The sequence below is a fragment of the Hesperophylax consimilis genome, chromosome 8 (assembly GCF_061612785.1).
Source record: "Hesperophylax consimilis isolate HC1 chromosome 8, BYU_Hcon_1.0, whole genome shotgun sequence".
Taxonomy (NCBI): domain Eukaryota; kingdom Metazoa; phylum Arthropoda; class Insecta; order Trichoptera; family Limnephilidae; genus Hesperophylax; species Hesperophylax consimilis.
In genome coordinates, this window is record NC_142843.1 from 40873069 (window position 1) to 40896551 (window position 23483).

At 38.9% G+C, this 23483-nt stretch overlaps 2 protein-coding genes across 2 annotated transcripts in view; both read right to left on the reverse strand.

Moving 5' to 3' along the window:
• The window catches only part of LOC149422062 (hemocytin-like), a 66699-nt gene extending 53691 nt beyond the window's left edge, over nucleotides 1-13008 (reverse strand). Inside the window, exons 1-11 of the mRNA XM_089634272.1 lie at nucleotides 12924-13008; nucleotides 12370-12589; nucleotides 11097-11267; nucleotides 10044-10323; nucleotides 7836-7986; nucleotides 5156-5337; nucleotides 3211-3394; nucleotides 2658-2788; nucleotides 1736-1856; nucleotides 1494-1637; nucleotides 248-497 (exon numbers count right to left, since the gene is read on the reverse strand). Coding sequence (XP_089490398.1) covers nucleotides 248-497; nucleotides 1494-1637; nucleotides 1736-1856; nucleotides 2658-2788; nucleotides 3211-3394; nucleotides 5156-5337; nucleotides 7836-7986; nucleotides 10044-10323; nucleotides 11097-11267; nucleotides 12370-12589; nucleotides 12924-12974 — 1885 coding nt within the window. The 5' untranslated portion in view covers nucleotides 12975-13008. The remainder of the gene's footprint in view (nucleotides 1-247; nucleotides 498-1493; nucleotides 1638-1735; nucleotides 1857-2657; nucleotides 2789-3210; nucleotides 3395-5155; nucleotides 5338-7835; nucleotides 7987-10043; nucleotides 10324-11096; nucleotides 11268-12369; nucleotides 12590-12923) is intronic.
• Nucleotides 13009-13255: 247 nt separating this feature from the next.
• The window catches only part of LOC149422063 (uncharacterized), a 31178-nt gene continuing 20950 nt past the window's right edge, over nucleotides 13256-23483 (reverse strand). Inside the window, exons 14-19 of the mRNA XM_089634347.1 lie at nucleotides 22551-22617; nucleotides 20676-20777; nucleotides 19035-19278; nucleotides 14808-15003; nucleotides 13323-13518; nucleotides 13256-13278 (exon numbers count right to left, since the gene is read on the reverse strand). Coding sequence (XP_089490473.1) covers nucleotides 13256-13278; nucleotides 13323-13518; nucleotides 14808-15003; nucleotides 19035-19278; nucleotides 20676-20777; nucleotides 22551-22617 — 828 coding nt within the window. The remainder of the gene's footprint in view (nucleotides 13279-13322; nucleotides 13519-14807; nucleotides 15004-19034; nucleotides 19279-20675; nucleotides 20778-22550; nucleotides 22618-23483) is intronic.

Consider the following 23483-nt stretch of genomic DNA (forward strand, 5'->3'; position numbering starts at 1 on the left):
AATAGAATAATTTAGCTGAAATACGGACAAAATCACATTTTTCACGTTAATTCGTGAAATAGAAATCACTGGAAACACTTTCAAATGCCTTGAAACGCAAAGAAAACTTATAAATGCCCTATTTTCGAAACATAAATATTTTTTCGCGTTTTTAGTTAAAACGAAATTTTGCCATCTCTATTTATAGGTTAGGTTGGTAATAATTAAAAAAATGTATATATATATATATAATTTGAATACTACTCACGGCACAGTTCCTGCGTCCTCCACTTGACAGGCACTCCCCGCGAGGCGCACTCGTGTGCATAGGCAGCCAGTGCGGTGCAGAGGCACTCGCAATCGCCGCCCAGTCCACAGGCGCATGTGTCTCGCTCGCAGCGCCGCAGATAGTCCCCCGGGGGCACCTCCGAGTGGCACAGAGAGAAGGGAGCGCGCTTCAGAGCACCGCAACGCTGCACGGACCAGGTCTGGCGCTCGGGGTGGAGGGCACACGTGTCCTGGGGAAGACGATCATTTTCAATCAAGAAGGCACTTGTTATAAATTGTTTGTCATCATTAACCATCCCATTGCTAACAGGGGTAACCGAAATCGCTGAAATTACTATCCTAGTGATCTTATTGTATCGGTATTTTTGTATGTATTACTACAAAATGTATAAACATAACCCTATAAATTTCACAAAGCATGGGGTATCTCGGTGACCCCTCATCGTAGTGCGAGTTTTTCACAAGGAAAGTAGTATTTCCACTTCACTTCAAGCCATTAGTATTTTTTGTTGTTGAAAGAAACCCTTGCAATAATATTGATGTTATTTAATGTCAGCAAATCTGTTTGTCCCATTAAAAACTCTCAAATAGTGAGTTTTGGCATTATGGATTTTAAACAGTTTTTCCACGTAAATACAAGTTTTCAGCTCGTAATAGCAAATCTGTTTATTTGTATTTATTTTTCAAAAATAAAACAAGACGCCATAAAAGGTTTGTTGAGACGAAGGCCTCTTCCTTATTGAGACCTTCAGGGAACCCAGGAGGAGTGGAGAGAAGCGACGAGACCCTCTTCCCTCGTGGGGCCTTCAGGGAATCAAGGAAGAGTAGACTCTTCCATTGCGAGGCCTTCGGGGAACCAAGGAGGAGTGGAGAGGAGAGATGAGGCTCTCTTCCCTTTTGGGGCCTTCAGGGAACCAAGGGGGATTGGAGAGGAGAAATGAGACTTGGGGATATACACTGTGGAACCAGAAGACATAGCTACATATCCAATAACAACCCTGGTGAATTTTATAAAAGGGACCGGGTGACTGTTAAAGGAATGAGGTAAAATGGGATATAGCACAATGGGCCTATGGCCTAAGTGCTCACAGAAACTACATAAATGTAAACCGTCTTCGCTCTATAAAAAAAGAAAAAGTTTTGAAACTCGTGTGGTAACTAATGATAGTTAATAATGATTAATAATGTTACTAATGATCACAATGCAATAAAAGCCAAGCGAGTACCTGCACTTCAGATGAGGGAGGGCAATGTGGTTTAAGTTTCCAGGAGTCGCCAAACAGTCGAGCTGACGCCTCACTGACCCCTCCAGACGGAGTTTGGAAGTCATCTTCTTGATTGTCATTGTAGTTACCGCACAATCCTTTCAACTACAAATACACAAAATATCAATTATTTAAATATAAAGATGCATATTATAAATTCGTTAAGTAATTATGTAATCAGTAAACTGTACTAGATATCTTACCCTTCCTTTCCATTTAGGCTCGGCTTTAACATAGACCCTGGTACCCTTGTCCCATTGAAGGACAACACCGAGTGAAGGAACTTCAGCAAAGACAAATAGGCCGGCATGTCGAAGCTTTATTCTACGGAAACAAAAGATCATTGAATGCAATGGGTAAAATAACAATATGATGAAATTATACATGATGAACTTAATATAATGATCGTTGTTGTGTTCCCACATACAGTTCTCCAACTCGCCGTGGAAGGAGATTATAAATAATTGGTTCTTTGTGATAAATCAGGGATTTATTAATACTTCGCGTATTACAATGGTGACTCGATAGTCGACCTAACTAGAAGCTGGCTAATTGAGATCTGAAATAGTGAGTTTGTCTGGGAGCATTCTCACTGGCCCTGGCGACTACTGGCCACTGGCTGCCATCTTGCGGACTTCCACGCAAGCTCTATGCACTGCCCTCTATGAGTGCATCTGTGAAGCTCTTACTTCCCAACAATCTTAAAATGTGTATCATGTGATCTGGTGACCACTTGTCAGACATAAGGTACTAAATGAGAGCGGGAAAGGCCAACACGAAAGGGAATTTGAGAATGCTTCTCTCAATAAAGTTTTTAATGGAGATTGGGTACGTAATGTACATAGATCCAAGAAGGCTACATCTTTTCAATAAATATTAATCTAACCTACTATGTATATAAGTAAGAGATACAAGTAGACTTATAAGTTTAGCATGTACTTGTATCTCTTACTTTTATATCCTTCAGAGTTTCTGATCATTTTATACTTTCTGATGTTCTTTTACATTTAAGATTTATTGATAAATGTTATTAAATAAATATGTAATACAAGTTTTATCAGTAGGTAAAACTCTCTTATTATGAAGTAATATAATATATATACAGGAATATTGTGTTTATGTAACCTTTTCAGATGTTTACTCTCGGGCAGAGGTTTGTCTTTGGTAAAGGTGATCACCTCAGCATCCGGTCCTGAACCGACCTTGAGGGTGATGGCTTTGGAGCATGTCACTCCGGATGTGCCGCAAACCTCATTCTACAAAAACACGGGGACTTTGGTGAAAACAAGCAATGCGTCATGAATGTATTTACACAATATGTATTATATGGTTGACAAAATGTTTCTTTCATGGACCTTTTTTTGGTTCACAGTGTTTCTTATACAACACATTAAAGTTTGTGTCGAGAGACTTTTAGCAGCATAGTCCGATAGATTGGCGAGGATTATTGAAGGTAAAGTACGTAGAAATAGGAACAAGGGAGATCGGCTGTAAACCATTATTAGCATGCAACTGCGCACACAAAAGTGTTGCCAACATTATTCAACCATTCTACAGCAAATTGCATCTACGCACAGCAGCGCCAAGCTTTTGAGTCTACCTACACACTAAATGCATATCTATCATAGTCAATTTAAAAATAAAAATAAATTATCTATGGTATGGTAGATGGTCGCACCTGAATCTCCACACTAAATCCCTGCTGCGTGGTGTCAAAGCTGCCCTTGGTGAGCAAGTAGGTGCACACGCCCTGGAAGTCGTAGGAGCGCCCGTCGAATGAATGGAAGTGTGAGTCTCCCCAGGTGCTGCAGACTCCGGCGCAGGGGCGCTTCTCACAAGACCACTTGCCTGCGTTGCACTTGCTGTAAACAATCATATAAGGCTTAGTAAAAAGTCTAATAACCACATAAGATACTTTGAAAGCACGATGCGGTAATGTATGTCTTAACTCTGTGAAAGCATGATGCTGTAATGTACGTCTTAACTTTGTGAAAGCACGATGCTGTAATGTACGTGTTGACTCTGTGACAGACGCGGCCCGTGACTGTAATTACCAGCAGTGCATTTCACTTTTAAAATGTACCTAGTCTGTAATTTAGGTGGAGCAAATTAAGAATGGGAACACCTACTGCAATTCATTCTATCTTCTAAGTCATATTTGTAAAATAACTGATTAAATAATACAAAATTATCTCGAAAATAAAGGACACTCAATTCATCGTTGAAAATATAGCGAAACCGTTTGATTTCACCGTGAACGAGTTCCAATGTGTTAATGTTGTTGCGTTAACATTGAACATTAGTATTTCTAAGCGAATCCATTCCAAACGCATTGGATTACGCATGATCAAAGTGATGCAAAATTCACTCGCCGTCAAAGCACTTCGATAATGCACGGATGGGTTATGTATCTGCACTGCTCTAACACGTAATTTGACGTTAAGAGTGTAATCTGTCTCGCTCATGTCACCGTTTCGGCTACTTCGGGCTGTCTCGATACCGCCCGACGCTGTTTTAGTAGTATGGTAAAAGTTGGTTTTGTGCATATCTGGGTATGCACGATCGCTTGCTTTTGCGCGGGATTTTTTTACTAGAAGATAGCTCAAATAATGACCTGACGGGAATTACGAATTTCTTACATCGATCACTGGGGCACAGATGTCGTTGTAATTTGTTATGTGGAGACTGAAGACAAGCAGTGCAATGCACAAATGCACGTACCAAGGAACCGCCTCTGCTCTGTGAGTGTCTGCCGTTATTATTTCATTGACTTCACAGTTATGATTTTAGCGTATCTTTTTATTTATCACTATCAATGTAATTACCGCACAGTACCGGAGCAAGTGTGACTTTGCCATCCCTATTTTAAGGGAATGCTAAAATACGGGTCCCATTCGAGAAAATGGAATTTCAAACAGTTAAAATAATTGAAAATAATAAATGATTTTTTTTACGTAGTACTCACCACACCTAAAGTCTAAAATTATTGTCTAAAATCAAAGCCTACTTTTGTAATACAACTCCACAAACTGAAGTTAAAGTCCGTGTTGGGCCATTTAGTGATGTTTTATTTGTAAAAAATGTGCGTATATTACAATTTTTTGTTTTTCATTTTTGCACAAATCCTTACAAAAAATACAGAAAACTTCCGGTACGAAAACGGTTAGGATGTGTTACCAATTCTATGTAAATATAGTTTGATTTTGATAAAATATTCTTCCACACAAAAGACAAGAGTTTTAAAATTGGGAGACTTGGTTCACATTTTTAAATACATATAGCTGTAGAAGGTAGAACTACCCTTCCCGCTGGAAGTGTGTTAAGAGGCTGAAATGAATGGGGAGGGGAAGGCAATGGGGAAGAGGAATATTAGAAAATATTTGGTTTATTGACACGGCTAAAGCTATTTCAAGCACCGTTTCAATTCTGAAAGATTGGTTTCACTTATCCCAATACAAGCCAGAAATATATTTCATCACAATGCTTCTTTGTGCATAGTGGCGGATGACGCATCGAAGTACAAATGATTCATTGATTAAGTACACATTATTATAGTCACTTCTGGTCACAGACATAAACACTAGTAATAATAACTAGTCAAATATTGCAATATATGTGCTTACCACGTGTTACAGTCCTCCTGCATGGTCTCCCCATCAGGGTAGCTCCGGCCTCCGTGGTGGCAAGGGCACTCTTCCGGCTTGACGCACTTCTTGGCGATGGTGTCCAGCACATAGCCCTTCTTGCACTGACAGCCCGGGCGGCAATCGGCAGTTGTGCTGCCCAGTGGTGTACGGTGCATGTCCTGTACAAAGGTGATTAATTATACGCTTTTTAATGATTTTGTACAGTGTCCAGAAACTCTGGGAAAACAGAAAAATCTTATTATCTGCAGCTCAAAAGAAAATATTAATTTTGTTCTCTAAATCAATTGCCAGAATACTCCTTATTAGCCTATTACTATTATTAATAGCAGAATAATAAATAAATTACACTTGCTGCTTATGTCCATTACCCAGAATAACTGTACTGTTTTTTATGTTAAAATACACAGTTTTCAAGAAGGTTTTGAAATGCCGAGATCGTAAAGGAAACCAGTATACAAAGAGGACTGTGTTACATTGAGGATTTGCAACAAGGTGTGTGGATGTGGATCCTTCTACATATTCTATATCTATGATTTGTGCATCGACATTGTGCATTGATGAGATTGCCAACTCTGGAATTTTTTGGGACACGTCTTTTGCCAAACCTTCAATCTAATCACAAAACATAAAAGTTCAAATCGAGCAAGAAATCATTGCTTGTTCAACAGCCCAGAGCAGTGGGTGCGCTTTTGGCTTCCATTCAATAATTTCATCATCGTATTTTATTTAAAATTCTGCAACATTCATCACGGAGAATAATAAATTGTTCATCTTTACCACCAAAACAAGCGTTTTATTATCAACAAGTGACTCTTGCCCACCATCTGCCTCACCTCGCCAAGTCTTCGGCTCCAAACCTTCTGGCGTTACCTCATCAAGATCAGCCAGCCCTACTCAGGAAAACCGCCAACGCCAGAAGCGAGCAGAGACGAAATCACACCCTGTGCCCAACATTCACAAAGCACCGGGTGCGGGAGGCAGATTGTACATAAATTTGTACCACTATCATCATCATCGGCCGTAAAGGAGCATTCCCATCGGTTGAAGACACGGTTTGGAACCGGCGCCCAAATCTACAGTCTTGTGCGGACTACCGTCCAGTACAAGTGGATAATAATAATATTTAATAATATAATATAATATAATATTTAATAATATCTAATAGTATTTGGATACATCAACCGATCATGGACTTTTACTGGCTCTAGTCTCGGGGACAACTTTCACAAGACTAATCTAAAATAATCAACCGGTATATTTGGGGATATCAAGCTGAGATAATTTGCTGCGGACAAGCTGTTCTTCTACTGCCTACGTTTCACGCAACAAACCATATCACATCATTTTATAATTAAGTAAGTCCCTCTTTGGATGCAATTTTTTCAATATAAACCCTAAATGCGCAATTCTTTGTTTCTGCTTACAAAAACCCCATCCTTACAGATCAGATGGTACTATTTTACACTGGAGCACTCATGGCTTTATTTTAGCTAACCTTGCCAAAATACTGAGAACATTAGCTTGGTGACCCCAAGTGGTTCGTTACATTTGGTGACTTGGCAGGGGTGCCCACCGTGTAGCGGGCCAGATTTGGAGACTGGTTGAAGGAGATCTTTTTATCTCTCCAGCACGACGCTCTCGACCCATCACCATGCTCCGCAGTGGGGGGGATGAATTCAAATGTCCGTCACTCCTGATACACTGACCCTCAGATTCATATCCACCCTTCATAATCTTTTCCTCTCCTTCCTTTCCTTAATAAACCCCCTACGCAGCTTCCCCAAAGATGACATAGGCCCTGAAGGAAATTATTTTTTTCAGGGCCTCCTGTTTGGAGCTAATGTAAAAAAAGTATTTTACATATTAATTTTATTTAACTCTTTGCACGCGGCCGTATCAACTGTTGTTACGGCAAAAAGTCTATACTCACACGCGGCTGTATCAACAGTTGATACGGAAACTTTGACGGCCGATATTCCAGCGCTCTTTTGTCATAAATGTATTTCTTGCTCACTTGGACATTCGTAGAACTATCGCGATGCTGACATCTACAAGAATTTCTCAAAAATAAAATTGTATTTCATAAAAAAAGATCGATAATCAAGTGCGCCTGTTCGCGCCTTTTAGTCCTTTAGTTTACATTTTTGTCAACGGATGGCGTTAGTACTAGTATGTCATTCACAACTTTTCATAACTAAAAATGATAAGTGATCATGGTGTCCCACTTGTGTCTATCAACGCAGTGGCCTAAGTACACACACGCCGAGTGAATGGCGGGACCACATTCAAAAGATACGGTACCTCTTTGTATGAAATTTTATGTTTTCGTTTTTATAAACATCTAAGAGTGTTGACACACGAGGATTTGTTTTCATATTGTGGAGAATAATCTGTTCTGTCTATATAGGCCAATAAATCATGCCAGAATGCTATAATTTGACATTTAATTGAGTGCATAGGTTTTTGAAAATATGTACCGCGTACGGGTATAGATAAAACGGAGCAAATTAACGCGTTCAAAAGGTTAAAATTATTGCAGCCTAATTAAAAATTTGTAATAAATTACATATATATGACAGGCATTGTCTGTAAATATGGATGCATGGTTCAATCTAAGCCTATCATATTGTGCACAGAGTGAAGTAAAATGATATACCTTGCAGGTCAGTGGTGCAGCCGGCTCACAAGTGGTAAATTCTTCATTTCTGGCCGCACTGCATTTGTCTTTAATGTCTGCAGCTCGAGGGTATGCCACTATCTCCCCCGGCGTGGCAAGGCGGCATTCCCACGCAGCACCGATGCATGTACTATAACAGACCAAATTTTTAATACTTTTTTATATTAACGCTACAAAATAAATCACTTCTTCATACAAACCAAATTAGAGACAAACCTTACTTTTGATTTTAATAATGGTACATAGATTTTTCACTGTAATATTAATGGTACCCATTTAGATAAATTGAAAATTTTATTAATTAGAAGTGTATAAAGAAGAATTGAGTCGTGTAATTTCTATACCCGCTATATCAACTTTCATTGATTTGGAGAAAACCGCAAAAAACTGTCACATCTTTAGCGTACATAAGTAATTGCATTACAATTTTTTATATAATGAATTGGAGTAATAAAATTTCGAAAAGCATTTATTTTTCTATATATGTCTAGCAATAATTAAGTAATTTCGTTAAATAAAATGGATAAAGCGGATTTTGATACTCACTTCGTGATTTTGAAAGTCAACTGAGCCGACATGGCGGGTTTAGAAACACACGCGTAGATCATTTTGACACACGAGCGTGGCGTCAGAGCGGCGGCCATATTGTATTTTGGCAAAATAACTGCTTGTGATTGGTTGAATCCGATATAGCGGGTTTTGATAGTAACTTTCTGTATGATATAGCGGATTTGGTTCCTCACTCGCAGTTTTAACATGGTTTTTGGTCGTGATAAAGAGGGTTTTGAAACTCAATTTTAGGCTCCTCTTGTTGCTCGCAAAAATGTGAACAAGATGTCATACTCAGATCATTTTGTCAAAAAATCGGATATAGCGGGTATAGAAATTATAGGATTCAATTTATATACTATTTGATTACGCCATTTACTAAATAGAAATCACATTTACACAACACACATACAGACAAGACTGCTGTATTTTGAAGATGGTATTGAGGTAATTTTCGTAATTTCCAAAATACCTTGTCTCCGCCTTCCCTTTCTCTACTTGCGCACACGGCAGTGTCAGTATGCTAGACACCTTTTTCTAAATAAAACTGTTGCCTAATAAAGTTCAATACAAAGTGAGTCATATAAGCAGTTCGCAACTGAACGCTGAGGAGATTAACTGGACGAAGAAAGAGAATTGTTCTTCAAATACCCTCGAGTTCCGTGCGTCATTAAGCTGCATAGAATTTGCTCAAAAATACATGTGAGCCCTTTTTTCCTTTGCAACATATTTATCTACTTTCTCTTTTGATTACATACATAATTATACAATTAACAGATTACTATCAATAATGAAAAAACTCTCAGAATAATCCTTTGCTAAACTTGTTCCTATTATAAACCAGGTGGGGTTTCACCCTCTCATTCCTTCTCCCACTACATCTTATAGTCTATAGTCCAACTATAAGCTATCACTTCCACGGAAGAGTAGTATTATAATCACACAATCCTGACAAAATAAATCTGTTTTTGGGAACGGAACCGGTGTTGATTGAACGAGTGGAAGGTTAGTACCTTTTTTCAATCATCTCCCAGCTCCGGGGATTACATCTAAAAGCTTTATTGCAAATCCTAATGACACATAATATGTCAGTTGTATGTAGACAATAAAAGTGGTTAAAACTATGTGATTATTATTTTTTTTTTAAACTCACAACTTGAAACATTACAGCTGTTAATAATTTTTAAATTAAACACAAAAAAAAATCTATTTTAACTAAAGATCGTTAAAAATCACCAAGCATCAAAGACATTATTAAAATGCTACCTATGTCGTATTACCATCCCACAGTCCTTGCAATGTTAAAGGAAAATTGATGTCAAAGGGCGAAACAACTTGTATTTTCTGGAATTGGTGCTCTTTACAGAAAAAAATTCAGTCAGGTTGACTTGAGTAAGTGATCAAAATTATTCGTCGCCACAGTCAAAGCTAACTAACTAAGCATCATGCCGTTTCTTTGTAGGAGTAGGCAGATAGGATGGACCGCCACACAACTGTCTTGTCACATTCCTTGATAAACACTGATATAGCTGGTAAAAAAAACAAAAGACATCATAAACAGGCGCAAGCACTGTCATGTTGAAGTAATTTAATGGCGTTGGGTTTTTTCCCTGTGACAGAATAACAGCCTCTACTAACCACAGTTCTTGCTGCTTGATGCCAGGTCGCACTTCCTTGTACTGCGGCGGGAACTCTAGACCCGCATGTCCGCAGGCACAGGAGGCCTGGGGCACGCACTCGCCGTGCGTGTCCAGCGCCTCTCCGACTGGGCAGTTGCAGCCCTCCACGCACTGCGGATGGCAGCGCGCCTCCTGGCTGGCGTCCAGCCGGTCTTCCCACGCCTCACGCAAATCGTCGCAGCTACGTGCGCATGAATCCCCGCACACCTGGTATGTCTGGCCGCCGGGACAGTGAACCTCTGTACATGTAACAACAAAGTCATCAAACACTAATTTATAACCTGTATTTCTAGGTACGGTTGTACTCTTTAACATTTTTGCTCCTAACTGCTCCCAAATGTCCGGAACCAGTGGAAATACGGCTCCCCTAATTGGGGTATGTTGTGAGGCAGAAGGGATAGGGGAAGGGAAGGAGATAGAGAAGGGGTAGGTTAGGAGGTACCTAGCGATTTAAATATGGTCACCAAATATGGCTTTTGCCATTTCAAGCGAGGTTTTGATTCTGAATGATGAATCTTTCACCAGGGCAATTCTGAGAGTATCTAACACAATTCATTGTCACTAATTCTGTTATAACTTATGTGATTAGTTACATTTGATTCACACTTCAGGAGCCAAAGTCCAATGGGTCTCCCAAACACAGGGAATTTGTCAAAGTCGTGTAAATGTATCAATAATGCCTCACCGCAGTGGATAACATCCTTTTTGGTTGAGAGATATCATAGGGTAAGTAAGAACTTTAGGGGTGAGAGATCGACCGAATTCAAATTAAGTTGTGGTGTGCTCAAGGGGTTTGTGTCGGACCCTCTTTTATTTAAAATTTTTATAATAATAATAATAAATTTGTACACCAGTTATATTGAGCAAAGTATTTTTTCTCGAATTTTATAAATAAACATACACACTTACACAGCACCCTTGAGGTGATTTTTTTACAAAAACGTAGCTATGCATATTAGCTAACTATTATTTTAAATTATGTGGGTTATGAAGTGAAAAGTAATCAACTCACCGCATTCCTTGACACTAAGTCTCCATTGCACCTGTACCCCCTGAAGGGCGCAGTCGGTGGCGTAGGCCCCAATTATGGGGCACAGGCAGCGTTCCACAGGGCCATCGCAGGAGCACATGTCGTACATGCAGTCCTCGTAGAATGGGGTAACATCCACATTCCAGTGACAATCTGCACAAACAACCAAATATCATGCAGATGCGGTTTGTAGAAACTAAGATGGCGATTGAAGATGACCTTGCGATAATAACCTGAAAGGTTCACATTTGTCCAAAAACTTTTTATTTAATTTTTCGGTTGTTTGTGTATGGGTCCATGCAACTCAGATCTAAAACAAACACCGCAGTATCAAGGTGTGTTAAAAACAAGACCAGAAGTAGTGTCACTAAGTTTGTAACAAAAATGAAAGTTTTCAAAATCGGGATAAAAGTCAAGTCTTGCTCGATTATTAACCACTTGAAACATATGTTGACGAAGGTCACAGTTACCATATCGTCTTTCCAAAAGCAAAAGGGCTTTTTGACGAGTTATGAGTGCTGTCAGTACTTGTTAATTTGTACAAAAATTGTCACATTCACTACTCAAGCATTGTTCACTACACAAGCATTGTTCTCAATAGTCAACTTTTACAAAAGTGAAATACTGCATAAAGCATGCATAGTCCTATCACTGAGTTCTACGTTGTAACCACTCTCTATAATAGTATAACAACTGAGCTATCAGTGGTACCGAGATATATGTATACTGAACCCCTTAAGCCAATTTGTTCACTTTTGGAAACAAATCAAATGGTTTAATAAAAATCATTGTGTCTCCCTTATTGTCATGATGAGCAATACGATCTAAACGGTGTTGGAAAGAAAAAAAACACCATGCTTTATATTCAAATCCAAAAGTTTACCACAGAAGAATTAAAATGGGCACCTTTATGAAACCAAAGTTTCCGACGGCAATTAGTAAAAAAATTATAACTTTTCATTAATTATTTTTATAAGAAACGTTAAAAAGTGAGGTACCAATAGCGTTTGTCTAATAAAATACGTGTGCTTTTACATATTTTTTGTAATCAGTAATTTTAGTTACAAAAAACGTGAGGTAAGCGAATTTTTAAATATTAAAATTATTTTTGATAATAAAAATTGGAAGCATATTTCATCACCTTTATTATGATATGTTCATAAATATTCCATTTATTTGGATTTTATTGCGAGGAAGAAATACTCTGACCTTCTAACAGAAAATGCCAGAGGCCTAAGGGATGAAAAATACATACCGGAAAACAGATGGCTTTTGAGTTTCTCGCACAACTTCTCGGCGGTGGCCTTGTTCTGCTTGTTGGTGTCACAGGGGTGGGGGTCTTCCTTATCACTGATGTCGTTGCACATCTCCCCCGTCTTCCACTTGTTGGCGAAGGGAATCACGGCCTGCTCCACATCCCCCTCGGGGGTCAGGAAGTCGTCCTTCTGGTTGGAGTTGAAGGTTCCACACAGGCCCTACAGAATTAAAGGTATACTTCAATCTCAGCAGACAGATACCTTTATCCTAACATAGTAAATTCCTCTGTCTTAACGGAAGGATTGCAATCCATAGAATGTTGATGGGTGGGAATGCAGTGCTTGTTGTACGGGTATTTCGATGGAAATTGCTCTGAAGAACTAGGTTCTTCGAACCCTAGAGCAACGGTGCACAGTGGTGAGATTGCTTAACATGACAACAAAATGAGTTCTGAAGGAAAATCAGTGCTTTCTGTGCGGGGTTAACAAAAAATTTCGAAACATTTTTGAAAAACATTGTCATCAGAAATCACTTAACATTTTGTAATTTTACCTTTGTTTTTCCTCTGAAGGAAGATGGCGCGTCAATATGAGCTCTGGTCATGCCGTCCCACCAAACTTTTAGACCGTTGGGTAATTGAACTGCAATATAAGATAAACATTTCTGTATACGCTTACATAAGATATCAAGTAAAATGCGTTCCAAAAAAAAAATGGTATGGAAGCGTGCCAACTGTCATTATTATCAAAGCGGATTTCATTGGAGCCAATGAAAGTTCTGTGATTGATGCGTGGGTAGAAACAAAGGGGAGGTATGGGTGAATGATGTTGGCAACACGTTTGTACATGCAATTTTATACTATTAATGGTTTATGGACCATCTCCCTATTTTCTATTATCTATGGCTTCTGCGAATATTGATAAATACAGAGAAAAATTAAGGGATTTTTACCTAAAACAAACAAAGACGAGACGGATCGAATCTTCATTCCTTCTAATTTGGCAGGCAGCTTGGTACAATCTTTCCCGTTGATCACAACAGCCCGACCCTGCTTCAGCTGCACCGTGGTCTTGCCATACCGGATGGTGACTGCCTTGGTGCAGGATGGCATGTCGAAGATATCACCGTCGGAAGCCAGATTCATGCCCTGTATAACACAAACATATCAAAATCAAAACAATGGAATTAATTCATTCACTGACATTATAATGCAGATTACGTCTTATATATATTTGGATTTATGTTCATATTACGTTTTACCAAAATGTTGGAAAAAACTTCAATGCTTTGTTTTCTGTTTTACCGCCAGAGTGGAGTAGTAAAAAGGAGGACTACATTAACTTTACTCTAAAACCGAGCAACTCTGGGAAAACGACAGCTACGTACTGTAATATATTAATTTATATTTAATTACTAGCTGACATTTACCCGGCTTTGCTTGACTTTTCTCTACCTTCAATAAATATAATATCCATGTATTATATGTATATATATATATATATCTTCCGGAAGAAATTTTCTAAATGATGGTGAAAATCCTATCAAACTCCTTGCATAGTTTAGAAGAACTAAGCATACAAACAGACAGGTGCAGATTTATTTTATATTTAGAGATAACAATGTATTGTCACGGTTATGAATTTACTAAAATTCTAACAGGAAACGGCCTGTAATTTTTTAATCAATTTGTTGGTTGGGATGTTCCCAAACGTTCCAGACTATTCCCGAACATTCCACAATGTTCCAGGATGTTCTGGAATGTTGTGGAATTCTCTAGAATACTCTTGAAGGTTCTAGAAATTTCTAGAGGACGAAAATTCCAGCCCTTACATCTTCAAAAGCACGCCATTCAGATAAAGATTGGAACTTTTCCTTGATCATACCGGGACTCGTTTCTGAGTTTTAGCGGCACGCATATTGTACATTTACTTTTATAATATACATTGATTAGTTTTTGTTAAAACTTGAAGTAATTCCCCCTTACTAATAAATGCATTTTAAATTTTACACACCTAATAAACAAACAAAAATTTGTGTATGGTAAACAGTGTAAAATTTAAAAGATGTTTATTAAAAAGGCCCACTATGTGTATGACTTGTGTAGCGAAATTGAAAAGAAGTTAATTTAAAATAATAGACTGTAGATCTTCCAACCTGTTAGCTATCAGATTACACAAATTCGCGTCTAATCCTACCTCTCTCAATTCTTGCATACAATATCCATACATAGATTGAATAACCATGCTGACATTACACCACCTTTTGTGATATCAAACCACCCCGTAAAACTACCGTTCACCCCAACACATGCAACACTTCCCTCATACAGAGACGCAATTGCCTGTGTGAGATTCGTTTTCACTCCATACTTGGACAACACTTTTTATAGCTTTTTCGCATTAACGTAAACAACAAACTAATAAAGGTATAACTTACTTCAGATATAGCTCCAGAGCAAGCCACATTCTCCCCTTCGATGCTGTAATTGTCTCCCTTGACGAGGTGGTAGGTGCACTGCCCCATAAAGTTGAAGCGACGCCCGTCGAAGGTCTGGTAATGGGGGTCTCCCACGGCGGAGCAGCGAGCGCCGCAAGACACCTGCGTGCAAACCCACTCTCCATTCTGACACGTGCTGATGGGGTAGAAAGGAAGAGATATTAATTTCTACACCCCCGCTGCACCGCCCCGTGCCCCTACGCCCTAGGAAGGACGAAATCGAAATGAAGCCGCGTCTTTTGTCTTCTGCCAATATGAACTAGTACAAACAATTATGCAGTGATTAGTGTATTGTTATAGTGATTATAATACTTTTTGTTTTAGAATTAAGTTTTTTTTCATTTGGACATCTGGAATAGTTTTGATGGCGTTAGGATTAAGTTAAATATTATACTAATTTGTATGTTAGTGATTTATACCTAAGTATCATTATGTTAGACTAGATAAGCAGTTTGTAGAAGGGAATGGCCGACACAGGTGTCGATGAGGCTCGCTATCCATCACATCGCCAACCCTTCGGTGGCGCAAAGAGGAGGAAGGAACTCGAACAATGTCGAATTGGTACGTGGAATATTAGAGGAGGTATGGAAAGAAAGATGAATGAATTGTGTGACACGATGGTTAGCAAATGTTTGGACATACTTTGTGTAACAGAGAGTATGAAAAAAGGGAGCGGTACAATGCAGCATAACGATAGGCTCGTCATTTGGTCTGGGAGACCAGATACAGAGAGGGCGTGTCAGGGTGTTGCAGCACTACTGTCTCCCAGAATGATTGAATGTATGTTGCAGTATGAATGTGTAAGTCCGAGAATAATGTGGATTAGGTTCAAAATCGGTTTGACAAGGGTGTTTCTTGTTGTTTGTTATGCCCCTGTCAATTCTGAGAGTGACGAAGAGAAAGATGATTTTTGGACTGGTGTGAATGATGTGATGAGACTGAAAAATATTAATGAAAGGATTATAATGGCAGGCGATTTGAATGGGTGGGTAGGAATTAGACGTGACGGATTTGAATCGGCCTTAGGTATGTTTGGGGATAAAAGAACGAATGACAACGGGAACAGAATACTTGAAGTATGTTTAGAGTGGAACCTTTTTGTGTCCAATACTTTTTTCGATCATAAAGGTATCCACCAATATACGTGGGAAAGAGGAAATGAGAGGTCAATTATCGATTTTGTAGTAATTGACTCTAGGTTGAGAGCCGTTACCGAGGACACGAGAGTTTTCAGAGGGGCAGAGGTTGAAACTGACCACTTTCTGGTGGTGTCGAGAGTAAACCTCTTTCGCGGTTGGCGCTCTAAAGTGAAAACGGTACTAACTCCAACAAGAATCAAAATAGAAAAACTACAAAACGATAATGAGAGGAGTAAGTATGTGAATTGTGCAGAGATGAGATTGAATGAGAAAAAAATGGATGGTCTAAGCATAGACGAAACATGGAACCACATAAAAGTGAGTCTTTGTGAATCTGCTAGAGAGGTGTGTGGAATAAGTACGCAAGGTAGAAAGAAAGGTGATGCATGGTGGGATGATGATATTAAAGCACTGGTCTCAGAGAAGAAGAAAGCATGGTTATGTCTGATTGCGGCTGGCAGTGCTTCCAGCGAAGAGAAGGATCGAGCGAAAGAAGTATATAAGGAATGTAAGAAAAAAGTAAGAGTTGGAGTGAAAGAACGAAAGAAAAGCCTGGAAGAGGAAGAAGGAATGAAAATGACAAACCATTTCCAAGAAAACATTAAGTTGTTTTGGAAGGAAGTCAAAAGGTCCCGGTGTGGCCCTGAAACCGGAAGCATGAAAGTAATAAAATCGAAAGATGGAAAAATGTTGACGAATGAGGAAAAAATAAAAGAGAGATGGATGAAGTATTTCGAGGAAGTCTTTGAAAGCGAAGTGAGTGACAGTGATTCTAGTGGCGAATCAGATATGAACGATGATGGACTGAATGTTACCGAAATTAGCATGGATGAGATAGAAAAATCAATTAAGTATATGAAGAATGGTAAGGCTGTCGGTTTCGACAATATTGCTGCTGAATATTTTAAAGGAGGTAGCCGTATAATTCTCACATGGTTGTGCAATCTTTTTAACCAATGTTTAAAGGAAGGTTACACGCCTTTAGATTGGAGAAGAGCAGTGATCATGCCATTATACAAAGGTAAAGGGTCACGTATGGAATGTGGGAATCATAGGGCTATTAGCCTGCTAAGTTCAGTTGGCAAGCTGTATGGTAGAATTTTGATTGAAAGGGTAAGAAAGGAAACAAAGGATAAAATATGGGATGTGCAAGGTGCTTTTATGAGTGGAAGGGGGTGCATGGACCAGATCTTCTCATTGCGTATGCTCACCGAGAAGTTTCTGGCAAAAAACCAGAAACTTTTCTGTGCCTTTGTAGATCTACAAAAAGCATACGACCGAGTCGACAGGAAAAAGCTATGGAAGGTGTTGTCCAAGTATGGAGTGAATGCGAATCTGACTCAGGCAATTGCGTCTCTATATGAGGGAAGCGTTGCATGTGTTAGGGTGAACGGTGGTTTTACGGAGTGGTTTGATATCACAAAAGGTGTTAAACAAGGCTGCGTAATGTCACCGTGGTTATTCAATCTATACATGGATAATTGTATGCAAGAATTGAAAGATGTGGGATTGGGCGCGAATTTGAGTAATCTGAAAGTATGTTGCCTGTTGTATGCTGATGATGCGGTGCTGATTGCTAATAGTATGGATGATCTGCAGTCTCTCGTGTCTAGGATGAACGAAGTATGCGTGAAGAATGAGTTAATGATGAATGTAAGTAAGTCTAAAGTAATGGTGTTTGAAAGAGAAAGTACGAAAACAGTGTGTAATATAGCTGTGAATGAGGAATACTTGGAGCAGGTGGATGAATTTGTGTATTTAGGAAGCATGTTTACGAGTGATGGGAAGGCTGACAGAGATATTGAAAGAAGAGTAAATGCAGGTAACTCCATTAATGGAGGACTGAACGCAGTTGGCGCTAACAAAAAATTGTCCAAAGAAGCGAAGTTAGCAGTCCACAATGGAGTGCTGGTACCTACCCTGATGTATGGAAGTGAGGCATGGAACTGGCAAAGAAAGGATGAAAGTAGATTGAATGCTGTTGAAATGAGATCCCTGAGGCGTATGTGTGGTAAAACCATGTATGATCGTGTGAGGAATGTGGATATCCGCAAAGAGTGCAAGGCTGATGTAAGCGTAATGAGTAAGATCAAGAAAGGGACGCTTAGATGGTTTGGGCATGTAGAGCGAATGAGCGAAGAAAGGAGTGTAAGGAGAATATACGATGCAAATGTGAATGGTAGCAGAAGTCGGGGGCGCCCGAGGAAGACATGGCACGACCAAGTGAATCAGATACTTGAGTCGGGCCATGTCAAGAGTCAGAACAATAGAAGAGTATGTATGAGACGATGTATGAATGTGAATGAGGCAAGGAGTGTGTGCCAAGACAGAGTTGTTTGGCGGTCCGTCCTCTCTGCCTACCCCTGCGGGGAAACGGCGTGATGGTTAGTTAGTTTAGTTAGTTAATGCAATAATAAATAAATTTTTATTGCTTGTCTGAATTCTCCATATAAACACGTCAAATTTTGAAAATTATGAAAATGAAAATGAGAGCTGAGATGTGAGAGAGAGATCAACCTACAACATGGGCTTTTATATGACTGTCATCTATTTGTCTCGCTCTATATTGAGTCAAGCACATGACTTTATTTGTCCCACAATTTTTATAAAAAAATCTATAAATAATATAGGTACTATATTAATATTAATTCAAATGATTTTATTGAAAAGTGATTTAGTTTCGAAGTTTAAAATTGATCGAAGTCACCCCATTTTACTGTAAAAGCCATTTCAGCATATATATAGTTAACAATATTTAATTATTGAAGACAATATTAGCGATTTCCAAACGAAAATCTGAAACAGAAAAATCAGAAAAGGATATGGTCACATCTAGGACACGAACCCAGGACCCTTGTCTTGCCGGGACACTTGCCGGTCCTAGATGTGACTGTATCCTTTTCTGATTTTTCTGTTTCAGATTTTCGTTTAGAAATCGCTAATATTGTCTTCAATAATTAAATATTACAATTTGAGGTTTCACTCAATAAAGTTATTCCGAAAAATAAAAAGTTAACAATATATTTACCATGTGTTGCAATCCTTGGGAACGCTGATTCCGGGTGAGAACTGCTTTCCACGCAGCCGGCATGGGCATTGGTCCTTGGTGACGCACTGGCCCGCGTGGAGTAGGGTACCCTGGGGGCAGAAGCACCCCTCTGTGCAGGCACCGCTGGGCTGGGCCTCCTCACTCCCCGGGTCGGGGCTGCCGCAGCTCTGCTGGATAGGGGGTCCGCACCACTGGTAGATGCGGCCGCCAGTGCAGTTCATCACTGCAAATAGTTCAACATTAATACTAGTACAATAGGTCAATTTTTCACGCATCAATGTATTGTGTATGTACAAAAACAAGCCACGGTGTAGTTGAGAGCTCCCAATACGAGAAAGAGACAAAGTTATTTGACAACTTCATTTTAGAAAACAATGCAAATACTTACACTATCTATGCAACTGTTGGTCAGTTAGCAACACTTGGTTATTACACCATGTGCATTTGTTTTCTGTCATGCTTTATTTTGTTTCCACTCGAGTGATTGGTTGTATATGTACATACATTTACTATATTATTGAACCCCCAGTCGGCGGGAAGCATCTATAGTCATTTCATCGCGCTTGCCTCTCACGCGGGATCCAACTATAGTTATTTCACAATTTGAGACCTCACTGTGTTGCGTACAAGCATGATACAGAACCGAAATTTATCTGTGAAAATTCCCCATTCATATTCCTAGCAACGTCTCTAGAAATATGTTCGATAAATTTATTTGTTTATCTTGGGTAACGATAATCACATTACACATCTGCCCTGATGATGGACACTGCAATGCTGTCCGAAGCGTTGGCTAAAGAAGGAGGTAGCGAAACACGGCATAATACCCCAAAAACAAATCACCATAAATAAATGTTAGTTGTAGGGCATTCGTCGCCACCAAGGAACTTCAAATTGATAAATTGACTTTTATTTTCAACCTCAATCCACGTCTTCTCCGCTAAATCCTTTCCTTATTCCAGTAAATTATAGTTATACATACATAAACATGGATATTTTCCCAACTCCAGAATAAATTAATCATTCAAATCATGTTCGGATGTCATTTCTGTCAAACGAGTAGTAGATGCGAATGAAGCTCGCGAAACATGCTACCAGCACTGTCAGTAGCGTGCAACTGATATCAAACCAGTAGTAGACGCGAATGCAACTCGCGAAACATGCTACCAGCACTGTCAGTAGCGTGCAACTGATATCAAACCAGTAATAGACGCGAATGCAACTCGCGAAACATGCTACCAGCACTGTCAGTAGCGTGCAACTGATATCAAACCAGTAATAGACGCGAATGCAACTCGCGAAACATGCTACCAGCACTGTCAGTAGCGTGCAACTGATGACACAGTCAGTAGTGTTCAACTGATGTCAAACCTCCACAGCATATTTTGAAAAAAATATTCAAGATGCATTGAACATGAAATTTCAGACTGTGCAAATTTCACGACTAGTTCTTTGTTTGAGTCCTAGAACAACTTAGCCGCTTCAGTGCCAATCACTCTTATGGGCAGACCAACCATACGTAATTTTATTGGTAACAAAAGCTTCTGGCAACGAATATGTTAAATTGAGTGTTTTACTGGTGACAGAATATGTAGGTACATATGTGATTAAATAACTTACTGCAAGTATCTTCATCTCTCCATTTTGCAAGGGATTTGATTCCTTGGGCGGTGCACTGTCCTGCATATACTGCTAAGCTGTCGCAGCCGCATTCTTCTCGGGCTATAAACAAATACATTTATTTATTTATTTAGATTTAACGGCACAAGTGTCATTTAACTCTTTGCACGCGGCCGTATCAACTGTTGTTACGGCAAAAAGTCTATACTCACACGCGGCTATTCATATATCCGATATTCCAGCGCTCTTTCGTTATAAATGTATTTCTTGCTCACTTGGACATTCGTAGAACTATCACGATGCTGACATCTACAAGAATTTCTCAAAAATAAAATTGTATTTCATAAAAAACGATCGATAATCAAGTGCGCCTCTTCGCGCCTTTTAGTCCTTTAGTTTACATTTTTGTCAACGGATGGCGTTAGTACTAGTATGTCATTCACAACTTTTCATAACTAAAAATGATAAGTGATCATGGTGTCCCACTTATGCCTATCAACGCAGTGGCCTAAGTACACACACGCCAAGTGAATGGCGGGACCACATTCAAAAGATACGGTGCGTCTTTGTATGAAATTTTATGTTTTTGTTTTTATAAACATTTGAGTGTTGACACACGAGGATTTGTTCACATATTGTGGAGACTAATCTGTTCTGTCTATATAGTCCAATAAATCATGCCAGAATGTACCGCGTACGGGTATAGATAAAACGAAGCAAATTAACGCGTTCAAAAGGTTAAATACATGATAGTTATTGATAGTCATAGTACAATACAGAAAGAATAAAGAATAGAAAAACTATAAGATAAAACATAGAAAATTATGTAAGTAAACAAGACAAAAGAATATTCATTAGTACAAAGTCCATGAATGTTGTTGAATGTTGGTATGCAGTGACCTTGTTGAAATATGCACTGCTAAAATGTTTAATTAGTACAGCTTTAAGGCCTATCCGCACACAACAGTGCCGGCACGTGACCGACAGTTCCGTACCGTACAGTACCGTGACGTGCTATTCGTACATGTCAGTAACGACACGGCACGACACGGCGACGCGCAGTGAATGGCGCAATGATTAGTAGGTACTCTACGCAGCTTCAAGATCACAATTAGCAGCGATTGCTTTAATATTAGATGAAGACGAAGAAATTAATGTGAGAAGAAGGCATTGGGTTCATAATGCGTGGAGGAAAAGAGAAGAAGAAGGAGAGTTCGCCACCCTATATAAACATTTGATAGATGATGAATCAAAGTTTTTCGAGTATTTCAATATTGTTCCACATGTTTGATTTAAAATTAAGGTCCATGTATTTTCTATGTGAAAGGTCATAAATTGCAGAATGTACACGGACCAATTCAATCAACTGTTCGTCGTCCATCTTGAAATACTGCGACCGTGTCAGTGAAAATATTGTCCGCTAGAAATTCACGTCCCGTCACGGCGAGCGTCGGCGCAGCACTGACATCACTGAACGTCACTGTCACTGACGAGTACGGATAGTGCCGTACTAAATGTATGCCACAATATCATTTTTCACTGACACTGATGGATACGTCACGTGTCGGCACGTGTCGGCACTGTGCCGGCACTGTTGTGTGCAGATAGGCCTTTATACTTCAATAGAGGCATATTAAAAACATCAGCTAACATATCATAAGAGTTACCAATGATGTGTAAACTATTTATAACAGAATTGTACATCAGTATTAATGCTCTTATTTATAAATTTGGATGTATCATACATCATTCTCTCCCTGTCTTACCCTGTCGGTAAAAAATAGGACTTTATTAGCTCTACTCCAACCCAATTCATAGGGATAGAACAATTAATTTATGAAAGATTTAATAATATATTGTATTTTTAATACTTACATTGTTGAGGTGGACATCCACAGTAATCCCATTTGCAGGACTCCAACAAAAGTGATATGTCCATTATCTAAAAAAATATGTAAGCATGTTTCATATTGCATCTAATCTATCTAACTTTGCTTTTTATCATTAATTCTTTAATTGCAAATAATTATTGTCTTTATTAAACCCTTTTTAAATATGTGAATGAATGAATCTTGAAAGTGGAAATTAACCCACTTCCCGATAACCAATCAAGTTGAAACTCAGCAGATAGACTCGTTATCGATGACAATACATTCTATCAACTTTTGGTGGCAATCACGAATATACACGTGGACATGTACGCTACATTACAGCAGTTAATATACAAAATAAAAGTCGGTCCTACCCAATCGGGACTTGGCGCAGTTGTTAGCGCAGTTAACTCTAGTCCCTGGGTAGGAGAGTTCAATCCTCAGTAAAAAAAATTTTTTTTAAGTTTTAAAGACATTTTAAAAGTTCACAGCTGTTTAAGAGCCTGTCGCTGGGTAGGGAGGTTCAATATTTAGAAAATAAAAAAATTATTGCAAATTGGTAACTAGCCAGCCGCGAGAGATGGTTTATGGTGATGAGATTGAAATCAAAAAGCTTTGTTTTTTACTGGTTGTATTTTTAATCCTTATTTTGTGTATATTTGTATTTGTTAAATTTATCGTGCAATTATCTCGCTAGTCTTAAACAAGTTTAAATATTAGACTTTTTTAAATGTAGAACCATTTCCTTTCATGCAGTACCACTAATTTCTGAACACCATTTGATGTTCATGTGAAAAATATTCACTTACAAGTTACATTTATTTTTCGTTTGAACCACCTTGGTGTTGCCATTTAAACGATTGCAACACCCACCATTATTTGTCTCTAAATTATAATTTACAAGCTGTACTCCGTTGTTAGCATTAAACTAAAATTT